Below are 14,878 nucleotides of genomic sequence, written 5' to 3' on the forward strand. Positions count from 1 at the left end.
TTTTAAAAATATCATTTGATTGAAATATGAGCCCTTGGGTGCTTCATAGCTGTGCTTCAAACCTAGAGTTCAGTTACCTGCATTTTATCCGTCCTGCACCTCCCGCGTCACTGACCCTCGGCTCCAGGGTGCAGTGTCACCAGCGAGGCAGCCGAGAGGCTTGGGGGCCGGATGCAGGAGTCAGAGCCCCGCAGCCAGCGGTCAGTCGGCAGTGGTACTTTTCTGTCGCACCGCCAAGGCTCCGAGTGTCCACTTCAGTGTGTCTTTTCAGATGTCACTGTCCCTGCAGGACAGGGTTCCCCAAGCACTGTCACGTGGCACCCATACCGAACACACACCCTGGGTCCCATGGGTTTTGATGGAAGTTGACTGTAACCCAGTCACTGAGGTGTTTCTCCGTGAGAAAGTCCCTCCCCGAGCGCTGGGGGACAGTTCCGTGGCTGCAGAGCTCTGGCTCCCGAGCAGGGTCCTGGCACGTTCAGACAACCTCTCGTGGGGGCGGTTACGCCAGAACTCATCATGTGGTTTCACACACAATGTTTTTACTAGTTACTGAACTTCATATTTTTACAGTATTTTTAAAAGACACCACTGGCAAAATGGTTTTATTAAAATGCCTCAAAAGAATCCGAAGATTTCACTAACATTCTAAACTTCCAATTTTGTGTTAGAGCCGTGTTGCTAATCCTGGGTTCTTCATACGGTTACGGTGTCAGCTCCGTAATCCAACTTCCGCTGTATACAAGGCATGCCACTTAACGTTTGTTCACCTCTAGAAGAACATCAGTGCGCGGTGCTCACTTCTCCTGAAGCCGGAAGTAGCTGTTAACATGCGAGTGTCTCCCCCTTTCCAGCAAGTGTCCCCCCAGCCTGTTCGCTGCCGGCCTCTCCAACACCCAGCAGGAGGAAGTGGTGGCTTCGTTCCTAGTGACCCTGGACCCTCTCATCACTCAGCTGCTCGCCTTCCAGCCTTTTGTGCACGTGGTTTTGGACAGTGAATTAGGTGGGTGTCAAAGCCGAGTCAGCGTCGAGCAGCTCCCACCGACCATGACCCGGTAGAGGCAGGGACACCTCCCTTATGTAGTCGTCCTTTTTTTAAGTTTCACAATTTTTATTTAAAATGTCTTGGATGTTTTTCTTCTTGGAACATATTTCTCATTTTGAAAAATTACACCTCTGACTTCTTTGGACATCACGTCAGATTTCTGAGAGCACACCACGTGTTTTTGCCAGTGGGCCGCGTGTGATGGGTGTGTTCTCCCTGCCCGCAGAGCTGCCCTGCGAGCTGCAGTTCCCACAGTGTCTGCTGCTGCTGGCCGTCATGGACAAGCTGCCCGCTCAGCCCGAGCACGTGCAGGCGCTGTGGTGCACAGGGAGCCGGGGCCCAGGAGCTGCGTCCAGGTAGCAGGCGTGCTGTTTACATCGGCTGTGTTACGGGTGGTTCGGAATGCCCATTGTCTGGAAAGGTAGTCAAATTAAGTGTGTTGTTGTGTCAGGCATTCTAGTGACTAATGACAGTGGGCCTCCTGTGTGCGTTGCTGCTTTATCAAAATGCACACGGAGAAACACATCAGTCTGTAGATAACAAACATACTTGGGCCTTGGTCTGTGTCTCAGAAGGTCTCGCCTCGCAGGGCTGTGCAGATCGAGCGCGTGGGCGGAGGTGGTTGGTGACGGGAGCAGGGAGGCAAGGGGGCTGAGGTGGGTGGGGGCCAGGCCCTGTTAGCTCCCTCCTGGGGTTGGGGGCTCCTGGACCCAGCCTTCTCCCCTGGGTGGTCACCGCACTCTGGCTGTCTCCCTCTCTGGCCCATTGTCTGTGCCACTGTCTCGTCGGCCTCCTGGAAGCCCGGCTCGAGCTTCCTGCTCTCCTGCCCGAGAAGGAAAGCTCCGACTCAGGCTCCTCCTGGGCCAGGCCGCTCTGTCCTGTCGCCGCGACTCCTCCTGCACCGCCTCCTTTTGCTCCTTTCCCGCCAGACCTCTCGCTCATGTGTGCCTTGTCCTCATGCGAGTGCCGTCTTCTGTTTCTGTCTGGTGTATTTTTAGTTGTTGTTGAATTCCTCTGTGCAGATTTCCTTAACCACTTCAATCACAAAATGATCTCTCCCTGTCTGAACTGATGTTCTATTTCATATGTGCTCTCTAGCCCTTTGGATACCAAGTTTCTTGATGACTTTTGTCTTTGACTTTGGATAGCTTAGCACTACGATAAACACTTGGTAAATGATACAGAATGCACCAGCAGATTCTTGTCCTTTAAGGAATTTCTCGAACGGCGATTGTGTTTTACTTTTGGTACTCACCTCCTGGAAATGTACAGCTCTTGGGACGCTTAGCTTTCCTAAAACAGCCTGTGATACGTTGTGTCATTATTATTGTATTTGCTAAGTATTAACAGGGTGGGTCCTCGGTTTCCCTGCAGGGGGTCTCTCCTCAGAGCCGTTTTCTGCAGTTTGGAGCAGTGTTCCGGGGAGCTCTCTTTGCCCGTTCGCTTACAGGGGGCGAAGGGCGAAGGGCGAGCCGAGGCTGCCGTCACCTTGTATCAGCATGTCTATGTGCACCTGTGCGCCTTTATCGTGTCCCTGCATCCGTCACTGTTTCCTGAACTGGTAAGTTTGTTACCTGCGTGGGTTTGTTACCTGTTCACCTTGCCCCCACCCCCCGACACTGAGTTAAGCACAGAAGGAAGTGGGACCACGGATGCACGTGCCTTTCGACGGTCACTCCCCAGCTTACGCATTTCACCCTCGAGCTCGGCTGAGTTGGAGGCAGTGGTAACCCAGCGTCTCATACTGTTGACATGTAGTAGTTAGCAAAAGTATTGGAGGGCACATTTGGGTGGGAAGGTGTGGAAAGACTGAGGAGAGGAAAAATGAGAGGATTTTACCTGAGTTTCATAAAGAAAAGAAGTAAACTGTAGTGGACATTGTCAAGTCTCCCGTAGATCCTAGGTATAATACAGATTCTTTTAAATGGAATTGGGTGAGAAAAGATGTTGAGGAAATTCCAGGGAAAAAATTGTGAGAAATTACATAAGTACCATTATCATTTAATACGCTGTACAGCGGGTAACTTCAGCCACGTGAAAACCTGTGGGCAGTTCAAGGCAGACACAGGGTAGAGGCTCCTGTGTCACCGATGTCGTCGTAAAGACTTCAGGCTGTGTATGGGGGGAGCGTTCTGGTGGCCCCAGTGATTGGCCACTGTGAGTGCTGGCACAGTGTCCCCACAGCCTGGCCCAGAGGTGGCTGTGGCCGGGGCCGAGCAGATGCGGAGGGGCTGGCGGGCAGCCTGGCTCCCTCGGGCTCTGGGAGGCGGAGCCTTTCCTTGGAGGGTCTCCGCTTCCTGTTCAGAAGCTGATGTCAAGGGCAGTTGACCTTGAGCACTGTGCCTCTCCCCAGGACGTGGCCCTGCTGGATGCCGTGCTGAGTGCCAGCGTGATCTCCACCCTGCTTGCCGTGGATGTGTGGTGCTTCCTGGCTCGGTACAGTGCGCCTTTCTGGTTGGGGTGGGTTTGGGTTTGGAGTGGCTGGCAGTGGAGGATTTGACTCTCAGGAGAAATTCTGGGTCGGTAACCCGTTAGCAGGCCCCAGATGGGTTGGTTTCATGGTAGGATTGTGGTTGCCCCTCCTGGCTTTGGTTCATGCCAGTGGGCACTGGTTTTGTGTATTGTGGTCTCCCTTGGCTGTGGAAATGCCTGCAGTTTAGAATACTTCATGCTTTATGGAAGTTCATCTCCTTGCTGTCCGGAATCATTGTGTAAGTGATTGTGTCCTGACTGCCTCCCTTGCGTTGCAGGTACGGGACCGCTGAGCTCTGTGCGCACCACGTCGCCCTGGTGGCTCGTCTGGTGAGTCGCACAACAGGCCCAGCACGGCCCTGCCCCCACCTACGCGGGTGAGCGTCCAGCACAGATAGAGGTGGTGGCCACAGCTTGGCAGTGTCGATGCTGTTGGGGAAGATGTGCCAGAAACACTAAAACCGGGGAAATTGTCTCATTCTCAAGATTTTATAGAGCTCTGTTAGTGGATCTGGGAAAGGAAGACTCGGTTCACTGAGAATAAATTTATAGTCGGATGCAGGGCAGGATGTCAGAGGAGAGTGAGCTCTGGTGTTGGTGGCCAAGAGCCTCCCTCCCTGCGACTCAGACCAGCTGCCCCTGGGGCTGCTGTGTCTCTCACTGCCCTTGGGTCGTCAGGACCCCCCAGCCAGACCCCGCCAGCTGCGTGAGGAGGAGTGAAACACCAAGTGACTGCCCCCCTGGCCGTCGGAAATGGAGATTCCAGGGTGGTGTTTCTAAATATGATGACAGTTGTTTTCATTATTAACAGGAATCTGATCCATGGAAGAAAATAATTAAAATTAGGTTTACCTACGATCTCAGCTCTCAGAAAGAGCTACTGTTGACATTTGGCATATAAAGGTTTGCAAAGGCTGTGCGTTCAGGCCAGCCAACCTCTCCCGTCTTTTCCCAGATAAAATCTTGCCCTGGAGACTGTTACCAGCTCACCAACCTGTCGATCCTGCTGAGGCGCCTCTTCTTCTTCATGGCCCCGCCCCATCAGGCAAGGACGTCCTCACTGTCACTGCCTTCCACCGCAGCTCGGGAAGGGCCCCCCGCTCTGGTGAAGGCTCCGCCTGCCCCTGCCTGTTCTGCATTTAAATGTCGGCGGGATCTGAGCAGGTTTCATCGCGGCGGTTGCGTGTTCTGCGTGCTGCTTTTGGATGGGTTTAGATTTGGATGATGTTAAAGAACAAACAGCTGCACAGAAAAGAGACCTCAGTGTGCGCTGGCTCGGCGCTGCCTTCAGCGGGGACAGGTGCGGGCTCCGAGTCTCTCAAGGAGCAGGGAGGCAGCGTCTGGGGAGGGGCGGTGCTGGCTGGACTGATGAGAGCAGACCCTGCTGCACACGGACCGGTGGTCGGACGGACCGGTGGTCAGATGGGAGGGCAGGCATTGTTTCTGAACCCCCTTCGAGGACTCCTGCTGGGACTGGAGGATGCTGGCCCAGCATGGGGGTTCAGGCCCAAGGTCAAGGCTCAGTGGAGCTAGACTCCAGTCTGTCAGTGTCTTTTCTGCAAGTTATGTGTAATCATTCCGCTTCTGTCTCCCGACACATCTTTCCCCTTGGTTCTCACACAGAGGAGATACTTGAAACGGTTCTGTCTCTCACCCCCTTTAACTGACCGGAAGAGCTAGGATATTACCTAAACCCTTAACGATGTCTCCTGTTTCACAGTAAATAAGGAGGGCGAAGACGGCCTTCGCAGTTTGTCGTGGGGGGACAGGTTCTGTGGTGCGGTGGGTCGCAGTGGCTGGGCCTGGGGGCCTCACCGCCCCTCGCACGGGCCACTGGCGGGTGCCTGTAGAGGGAGGAGCTCTCCGAACAGCCCAGGCTCCCTGGCCGTCCTCCATGAGCAGAGTGGCGTGGCGGTGGCGTGAGGCTCGGGGGCTTGTTTCTGTCGCACTGTTTGGTTCCTANAACCTGTCGATCCTGCTGAGGCGCCTCTTCTTCTTCATGGCCCCGCCCCATCAGGCAAGGACGTCCTCACTGTCACTGCCTTCCACCGCAGCTCGGGAAGGGCCCCGCTCTGGTGAAGGCTCCGCCTGCCCCTGCCTGTTCTGCATTTAAATGTCGGCGGGATCTGAGCAGGTTTCATCGAGGCGGTTGCGTGTTTTGCGTGCTGCTTTTGGATGGGTTTAGATTTGGATGATGTTAAAGAACAAACAGCTGCACAGAAAAGAGACCTCAGTGTGCGCTGGCTCGGCGCTGCCTTCAGTGCGGACAGGTGCGGGCTCCGAGTCTCTCAAGGAGCAGGGACGGCAGCCTCTGGGGAGGGGCGCAGCCTCTGGGGAGGGGCGGTGCTGGCTGGACTGATGAGAGCAGACCCTGCTGCACACGGACCGGTGGTCGGACGGGAGGGCAGGCATTGTTTCTGAACCCCCTGCGAGGACTCCTGCTGGGACTGGAGGATGCTGGCCCAGCATGGGGGTTCAAGCCCAAGGTCAAGACTCAGTGGAGCTAGACTCCAGTCTGTCAGTGTCTTTTCTGCAAGTTACGTGTAATCATTCCGCTTCTGTCTCCCGACACATCTTTCCCCTTGGTTCTCACACAGAGGAGATACTTGAAACGGTTCTGTCTCTCACCCCCTTTAACTGACCGGAAGAGCTAGGATATTACCTAAACCCTTAACGATGTCTCCCGTTTCACAGTAAATAAGGAGGGCGAAGACGGCCTTCGCAGTTTGTCGTGGGGGGACAGGTTCTGTGGTGCGGTGGGTCGCAGTGGCTGGGCCTGGGGGCCTCACCGCCCCTCGCACGGGCCACTGGCGGGTGCCTGTAGAGGGAGGAGCTCTCCGAACAGCCCAGGCTCCCTGGCCGTCCTCCATGAGCAGAGTGGCGTGGCGGTGGCGTGAGGCTCAGGGGCTTGTTTCTGTCGCACTGTTTGGTTCCTAGTGAGTCTGACGTGGGTGGGTGCCCGGGAGCAGCCAGGTTCGCTGAGGGGTCACAGGCTGAGGCAGAGAGGCCAGAGGTCAGTGTGCAGACCTTGAAGTCTCGTGATAAGAACCCAGACCGGTGCTAGTGACACAGCGTGAACGTGAGGGAGCAACAGCGCAGTGGTGTTCCACGCGACAGGTGTCTGTGGCGGTAGTTCAGGGACAGCGCCAGCGTGTCGGGAGATGACAGTGTGTTCACTGTGTCGGTGTGGAGAGCAGCGGCTGAATGCCTGTATCTTTTACTGTGTAACGGGGCACAGTGGCCCCGTTTTACAGAGACAGGCAAAGTACAAGGAGGTCACCCGAGGGGCGTGGATTCAGCCCACGGAGATAGCTGTGCTACCACTTCTGTGGAAAGTAAGCATTAAACGTCACCGTGTTTCCTTGAGTTTCCAGCGCACAGGTGTGGCCTTGCCCTCAGTGCTAAGGAGGAAAGCCGGTTCTCAGAATGATGGCCGGGTCCCCGGGCCTGCGCTCGGCACCAGCAGCCCGTCTGCAGCGTGTGTGCAGCGACCAGAGCCTTCGAGCTCAGGGTGGTCAGCGCACACGTCGCTCTTTCTCCGTGACTTGTTGTGGCAGCACGTCAAATGGACACTTTTATGGTGTCCAAGGCATCATTTTTGCCCTTTCTGTGCTGGGACTGGACACAGGCCTTTGGGCTTCCCGGATGCTGTTTGGTTTCGTGCGTGTGGACGCTGGTTATGGCAAACGTGCAGCTTGTGAGGTCAGGGCTCTGGCTCTGGCAGCTGCCCCAGAAGAGAGCCTCGTGACTTCTCCCTCGTGACAGCTGTGTGTTTTCTGCAAACAAAGCAGGGTTCAAACACAAATGCGACCATGGAGAAAACTCTGTCCATTTAGTATAGCATGCTTCTTAAAGTTTTTGATGTAGGAGACGCTTTCATTCAATAGGCAGATTTTGGATACTGTAAATTGGATGATTGTGCTTAAAAATTACATTAATGTACTCTAGTTGGATTACACCTAATTGAAGAATTAAGTACACTGTTGTTTTTCCGCCAGGAACTAATTTAACATTTTAACTGCTTTTCAGAACTTTCGTTTTCCATTTTTTGTCTGGTGTGTTGACGCCTCATTTTAACAAACAGTGCCAGTTTCCCAGTGGCCTGTTGGGTACTGGGGACAGCTGCCTCGGTGACAGGATGCCCTGGCTGTGCACGCTCTGCACTGGCCGCCTCTGCGTGTTGCAGGCTGGGCAGCGGGCCCTGTGACCTCAGCTTCTTTAAGTTCCGGTCGCCATTTTTTAGAATATTACTTTTGACTTCATTGTGCAAGGTGACAAGTATGTAAAGTCCTAGCAAGTTGGTAGGTGTCCTGGGGGCCCACACAACAGCTGACCTGGCTCACAGGACGCCCCTCCTGTGACCTGCTCAGTGTGTCCCCGTCACCTGCCCCTTCGGGTCTGGTGTTCCCTGGAGACAAATGCAACAACAGAAATAGTGTGCGCTCACTCCGGCTACCTTGGTCCGGTACCTGTGACGACACGCTCGCCTGGAAACTTCGGAAGCAGCGGTCGTGGGGGCTGCCGCGCCCTTCTCTGCAGTCACCCCCCACTCTCGCAGGTTACTCACATGTCTCCAATGATGTGTTTCAGGTGCAGTTTGTCCAGGAGTTCTCCCCGCAACAGGCAGAAAACCTGCCTCTGTGGCGGCACATTTCTTTCCAGGCCTTACCCGAGGAGCTGGGGAAGCAGGCTGCTCGGGAGGTCGCCGGCGCCGGCACTGCGCAGAGCAGGAGCTGGCTGGCTGGCAGTCGCACGGCTGCAGAGCTTGCGTCACTGGCAAGTGATCTGCCCGATGGGTGGGGTTCCCTCGGTGGCGCTGGGCAGAGTCCCTGCTGGGTCCCCGAGGGCCTGGGCTGCAGTGGTGAGGTGGGCACAGCCTCCGCCCCAGGCGTGGGCTCCCAGGGACCCCTGTGGCGCAGGAGTGGTGGCTGATGCTGCGGGCGGGCGTCCGAGGCCCACCGTGGAGCGCAGGGCGGACGCTCCACTTGCAGTGTGTCTGCCGATGCGCCGCTGGTCAGGTGCTGCCCTCCTGCTTGGCAGGACACCACCCAGGGAGTGCAGACCTCCCCCAGCCTTTGTGGGCCTTCCTTGTTCGGTGCTCCCCCCAGACAAGGGGGTGAAAAAGAAGTCCACCTATAAGAAGCAACAGACGCGTGACTGAGAAACTGACTATGTACCTGGGGTTGGGGTTCCCACGCAGCCTTGGTGTGCTCACGCGTTGGCCGACTGGGACACACAGGGAGTGCTCGCCCCGTGTGGCCCCGGTCCCTCGGGGTGGCACCAGGCCCTGCTCAAGTGCACTTGCCTCCTGGCCGAGTCAGGCAGTGTAGTCGGTGAGAAGTGTGTGTCCGTGAGACGCAGACAGAAACCAGGCCAGGGTGGGGGCAGGGCCTTCCAGGGGCTCGGCCCACGGGGTCAGGGTTTTCGCAGGGCTGACGTTTCAGTCCTTCACACAGATGCTCTGATGCTCCATTGTTGAATGGCACTTGACCACGATTTTCCTAATTAAAACATTTACGTATATCCAAAGAAAATTTGGGGCAACCATTAAATAGGAATAGGCTAAGCTGTTCAGCTTTTGCATTTTTTGGTGCACTGATTTCTTTAGTAAAGAAAAAAATATGTGTTGGGCAAATAAAACTACCTATTTTCTAAAATTGAAAAAGTCTTTGATGTATGACCAAAACTGTAGTTCAGTGGTTCCCTCACCCCGTCTGTCTGTAAAAGGGGACAGTGAATGTGGTTGTTGGCGTAGGATGGGGAGAAGCCTGGTCACTGCCTTCTGGTTGCCCCCCTGCCCTCCACTCCCCACCACCTTTCTGTTAGGGAAAATCCCTTTTAATAAAAATAGACTTACATTAAAGCAACAGCTGTAAAGATGGCTTTGGGCCCACGTGGGTCTTGACGAAGAGTCCTGAGTTCCTTGCAGCTGTAGGGACGTGGCCTCGGTGTCCGGGGCTGTGGCAACACTCGGTCTTTGCCTGTCCCCCAGGACGTGGCGCTCTCTGCCGTGCTTGCTGTCTGCAGTTCTGCTGGCGATGCCCTGGAGGTCCGACAGCAGGCTGAGCTCCTGGAAGTCAGCAGTCAGCTCTGGGCTTCTCTGCATAGTCACCTGGTAAGGGGGCCAGCGGTCGTCTCCCTGGGAACAGACACTGTGGAACGGACTGGCACCGAACCTGCCCTGCTGGGTGGGAGGGCCCGCATCTCCTCGGTGCCGGTCCAGCCGGTGGTGGCTGGTCTGTGCATGCAGCCAGTTCTTGTCAAAGTGGCTGCGTCGGGTCAGTAAAGTGGCAGCGGTCCAGCCGCCTGTGTCCATGACCAGTTGGACCCACTCACTGCCCGTTCTCTTCTCGCAGGGTGTTCATATTTGGGGGGCTTGCAGGTGGATGGGTGTGCTCAGTTTGTATCCTTTTCCCCAAAGACGAAGCTGGGGCTGGGCTGGAATTGGAATGACATGTGCCCCGCAGGAGATGGCCGTTTGAAAACACAGAGTTTAGAAATCTGAATGTGACGTTTATTTGCTTTGACCAAGTAGAAATAAACTCAGCCTCTGGCTGTCCTGCCGGCGGACACAGGCCTGCTTTCAGGAAGTGGCAGCCATGGTGTCACGTGTGTTTCAGCCTGAAGAGTGTGTGCGTGTGCGTGTGGCAGGCCCTGCCTGCTGCTTCCCCAGCCTCACAGACAGCTCACGCCGTGACTGGCCACTTGAGGCTTGCTCTGTGGTGGCTGTGCACTGGGTTGTGAGAGTAAGGGTTGGGGAGAGGCCTGGGGTTTTAAGACGACTCGGGGACACTCTGCTGCCTCCTGGCTGTGTGGTCGTGAGCAGAGTGTGCCCGCCACCCTGTGCTCCTGGTGCACTGAGCGCTGGCCGCACCGGGGAGGCAGCAGACCAAGCAGTGCAGGGTGCGTGCCCGTGCGAAGGTGCTGCTCACGTGTGACTGGACACTTGCACTGAAACTGCTCTCTCTCTCATTCGAGGCCTCAGGCCAACCCTCTGTTCAGCAGACTCTCAGCCTTTTGTTTCCACTGCTGGGGTTCTTCATCCAGACTCTCGACCCTCAGCTGGTGAGTCAGGTAAGAGCAGCAGCAGGCGGGCCCTCCATGGAGGAGGTTGTGGAACCGGTCCTCAGACCTGAATTAGAAACAGCCCTGATGGTTCATTGTGTGGTTTGCTTGCCGCCCATCTGGCTTGTCTGGGGACGTCTCCTCGTTCCCCCGTCCTTCTGGTGGGACGCTGCTGGTAACGGGCTGCTCGCTTGACCCGTGCCGGTCCTTCCTCGCCTCCCTGGTGCGGAGTGGTCAGAGCTGGCTCCTTGCTGTTACTGCCCTGAAAACCCCTGGGGTAGAGTCCCCGTTGAAGTGCGGTCCGTCCAAGGCCCAGCACATAGGGAGAGAACCCATGGGGATGGAGGGCTTGTCCTTGTCATTTCTTTGTGGACGTTAAGTGACCTGGAGGGAAGAATACCGCCGCATTTTCTCTCGGACCTCAGCCTGCACAGGGCGGGCCGGGTGGGCCCAGGCCCCCTGTTGGGTGGCTGTGGGGCTGCTCCTCTGCCCCACTGGGGAGGTTCCAGGCTATAGGGGGAGGAAGGGGAATGGGCCTTCCTCCGGTCTGAAGTGGTTTGGGGGCTTCAGAAAGTCCACACTGGACAGACTCCTGGAGCAAGGGCTGGCTTGCGTTTACGGTCACGGGAGTGACCCACAGGAGGCCGAGCTGCTCGGAGTTGAATCTAACTGTTGCTATGTAGGAGGGCGGACGGAGTGATAAGACTGGGCACGCTGGGTTTCAGTAGCTCTGGTGAGTGGTTGTGAAGTGAAAAACGTAAATATTTGTTAATTAGGTATTTTTTAACTACTTGTATGTGTACCATTGATCACTAAATTACAGAGAATGAGAATATGGTAAAATGACTCAATTTCTATGGATGTGACACTTTGAATTTGTTGATTTTGAAGGTTCTAGTATTCTTTTCATGAAAAATTAAATACTGACAATTTGATACAACAACTGTGCCTACCTTTAGAAAAGCCACGTAACTAGAGCTCTAAATTTCAGCATGAGTTGTCCATTTCCGGCCTTGCTCCTGCGAGGAGGGCGTGTCACTTCGTTCCTTCAAGTCAGGGCTGGAGCCCCAGGCCTTGTGGCTGGATTCTGCCCCGTTTTCAGTACGGCCGCTGGGGTGATTTTTTCCACTCTTAAAAGGCTTGTAAAATGAAAAATAAAACAGGCAACAGGGAACATGTGGCCTAAAATGTTGCCCAGGCCTAACATGTTGCCTACCGGGCCCTTGGCCGTCTATAGAGAGCTTGCCGGTCCTGCTCGTGGGCACGAACTCGTCTCACTGGGACCTGGGACGCAGACCAGTGTCACAGACTGCAGTGGAGGGCGCTGCGTGCCGTTTCCTGGCACACTGGGTTCGGAGGCCAGTGGGAGGACACGGGGGACGACGCAGGTCACTTGTTTCATTCGGATCCTATATCAGGACGTGGGGGTTGGGCTCTTCCGGGTTCCCTTCCCTGTCCCCAGCAAAGCCTGAGAAGAGTAACTGTCCCCTGGTCTCTGCTCTTCAGGTGGTGGCTCTGCAGGCCACACTCCTCCAGCCAGAGCCCCCTGACCACGTGCGCCTGGCAGTCCTCGACTTCGTGGCGTCCCTGGGGACACTCCTGATCCCGCCAGCTCTCCAGGTGATGCTCCGAGTCCCGTTGTTGTTCTTACCGAAGACTCCGTGAGGGTGCCGGGCGTTCTCGGGTGCTGAATTTCGTCAGTTCTGTGGATTGTTGACAGTGCGAATGGGGGCAGAATGTTTTGGGAGCAGAGGGTGACTTCGTCAAACCAGCACATTTCAAGTTATTTTCTTTTAGGGAAATGTTGACGTGCAGAGTTCGGCTGTAGTCCGGATTCTTTGTGGGCATCCTCACCAAACAAAGTGCATGGTTAGAAAGTTGGGTAACTCACTGAAGTTCTTTTAGTTTTGTGTCTGCACAGAGACTGTAAAGACACTCGTTTGAGAATGGGACCAGAGATGTGTGGTGGACAAATGGGCGCGTGTTCACAGAACCTGCTGTGGGGGCCTGGCAGGCAGGCGCCTTCTGTTGAAGACGCCGCCCGAGCAGCCTGCCGTCCTGCTGCTGCGGTGGCCCCACCCCACGGGAGAGGCTGCGGCCAGAGCTCTCTGATGGGGCCCCTTTGTGGAGGGGGCAGAGCCATGAGGCGCGGTACATGTTGATTAACACCTCTGCAACCCCAAATTTACCTGGTTAGTGTCCAAAGGGCTTTTTCACCGGTGAACGATATTGAACCGTTTTTCATCACGTGAAGTTGTTTCCTGAGATAGTGCAGATGTTGAGTTTGTTTTCAGCTGTGTGTGCAAAACACCCACAGACAACGTGCATCTGAGACCCAGTCAAACCTCCGTTCTCTGCCCAGCTTACGGAGAATGTGTCCCAGCCGTCTGACGAAAGCTCAGGTCTCAGTGGTTGCCCGACAGCCCATCCCTGCTGACGCCTCTGTCGTCTGTCACGCACCTCTCGGGTGACAGAGAGATTTGGTTTTTGAACGGATTGCTTCTTAAACAGTTTTCTGGAGTGGATCAAGTTCAAGAACCAACGTTCCACTGTATTTCTTTTAGCATACGAGTGTTTTCCAAAATGTTGCTGCTTTTGGATCCTGTTGGGTCCAGAACCTACAGAGCAGATGTTTTTATTAGCAGAACTTCCCTCGTATACTCTAGGAATACAGTGAAGTCCTGAAAAAATTTGGAGGATTCATCAGCAAATGAGAGGCATTTAAAACCATGATATAAGATTGAGTGGTATATTCATTTAAGAAAAAAAATAGAGTTTCCGTATGTGTCAGGCACTGTTGCAATTACTGGGGATTCCGTAATGAACCAGATGAATGAACCCCCGCCCTCACCCCCACCCTGCTGAGAGGCCATAGACCAGCAAGGTGGTGGCGTGCGCTCTGTGTTGTGGCGGTGGGCACTGCGGCAAGCGCGCATGCACACGGGCACAGCTGAGTGGGAGGCGGCACGGCCCTTGGTGACGTGTGAGTGAGAAGCGGTGTGGGAGCGGGCCACGCAGCACCCGGGATGGGCGTCTGCCATGCGGGGGGAGGCCCAGACACAGGCTCGGTGTGGGGAGCCTGTCGGGTGCAGAGGGTGGAGGTGGTGGCCTGCTGGCCAGAGTCGGGTCAGGTCCCAGGGCTTTCGCTGGGGGAGGTGGAAGGTCCGAGCATAGGAGTGAGCGGCCAGCTGTGTTGGAAACGACGCTGCTCATGGGGACGGAATCACGGAGCCTGACCCTGCGGGGGGCGGGGGGGCGGTGCTGCCGTGTTCTGCTGAGGTCTCCCCAGCTAAGGCCGGGTTCTCTCTCCAGGACCGCGTTCTGCCCGCCCTGTCGTCCGTGTTCGCCTTGCTGCTGGCCGACAGGAGCTGGCTGCTGGAGCAGCACGCCTTGGAGGCGTTCACGCGGTTCGCTGAGGTAAGACCATGGCTGGTGGAGCGTTTCAGTGTGCCGGGTGTCCCCAAACCCCAGACACAGACGACGAGCTGCTCCCGTACCAGAGCCAGAGAATTTACTGCCGCAGGGAGTGGCTAAAAACGAGGCACCGAGAAACGAGGCGACCTTCCTGAGGTCCTGTGGCCATGGCCTTGGAGCTGGGTCTGCTGACTCGGGCAGCCTCCCAACGCCGTGGTGAGGTTGGGTGACAGCGTGTGTCGTCCTCAGCCAGCCTGGGGTCAGGCTGCCGAACAGCCCTGGTAGTCGGTGCGTGGAGATGGCGGCCCTGCCGTGGGCCACGCCCTCCCCGTCACCCTGAGCTGTGCAGTCCCACCTCTGCTCCTGAGGGGCCCAGGGACCTGAGGACAGCTGGGCAGTTAGGCCTAATAGTCTGTGTGCTCAGCATAACATGGCTTCTGTACGGCACTGGAAAGCGCTGCGAGCTAATCACCCCGAGAATCTTTTGGAACCATTTTCTTTGAAAATGCATTTTTGATTAAGGTAGCTCTTAAAACTCGGTTATATGGCTTTGCAGCTTATTAAAGTATATTAATTAAAATCAATTTTTAAACAGGGTACAAACCATGAAGAGATAGTCCCACAGTGCCTCAATTCCGAAGAAGTGAAGAACAAAGTTGTATCTTTTCTGGAGAAGGTACTCATTTTATACAGAATCAGAAGAATGGTGTCACTCACTGTTGTTTATGTTGCCACATTGTTAGCGATTGTGGTGCTGTAACTGGGAAGACTGTCTCCGCAGCCTCCGTTCGTGCTCACACGTGCAGCTGGGAGCACATCGCGTGGTGTCCCGGGAGGCAGACTCCTGGAGTCACGCTGCCTGGAACAGTGAGGTGCCTCCTG

General features: G+C 55.5%; 1 protein-coding gene across 1 annotated transcript in view; it reads left to right on the forward strand.

Moving 5' to 3' along the window:
- FIRRM (FIGNL1 interacting regulator of recombination and mitosis) overlaps nt 1-14,878 on the forward strand; it is a 36,458-nt gene that overhangs the window by 19,766 nt on the left and 1,814 nt on the right. The window contains exons 11-22 of the mRNA XM_037035322.1: nt 855-1,003; nt 1,272-1,401; nt 2,420-2,606; nt 3,399-3,481; nt 3,796-3,847; nt 4,473-4,562; nt 8,108-8,293; nt 9,510-9,632; nt 10,496-10,591; nt 12,089-12,202; nt 13,895-13,999; nt 14,592-14,672. Of these exons, the coding sequence (XP_036891217.1) occupies nt 855-1,003; nt 1,272-1,401; nt 2,420-2,606; nt 3,399-3,481; nt 3,796-3,847; nt 4,473-4,562; nt 8,108-8,293; nt 9,510-9,632; nt 10,496-10,591; nt 12,089-12,202; nt 13,895-13,999; nt 14,592-14,672 (1,396 nt within the window). The remainder of the gene's footprint in view (nt 1-854; nt 1,004-1,271; nt 1,402-2,419; nt 2,607-3,398; nt 3,482-3,795; nt 3,848-4,472; nt 4,563-8,107; nt 8,294-9,509; nt 9,633-10,495; nt 10,592-12,088; nt 12,203-13,894; nt 14,000-14,591; nt 14,673-14,878) is intronic.

This window comes from Sturnira hondurensis, unplaced genomic scaffold, assembly GCF_014824575.4.
Source record: "Sturnira hondurensis isolate 20B ecotype Veracruz unplaced genomic scaffold, ASM1482457v3 Scaffold0022215, whole genome shotgun sequence".
Lineage (NCBI taxonomy): Eukaryota > Metazoa > Chordata > Mammalia > Chiroptera > Phyllostomidae > Sturnira > Sturnira hondurensis.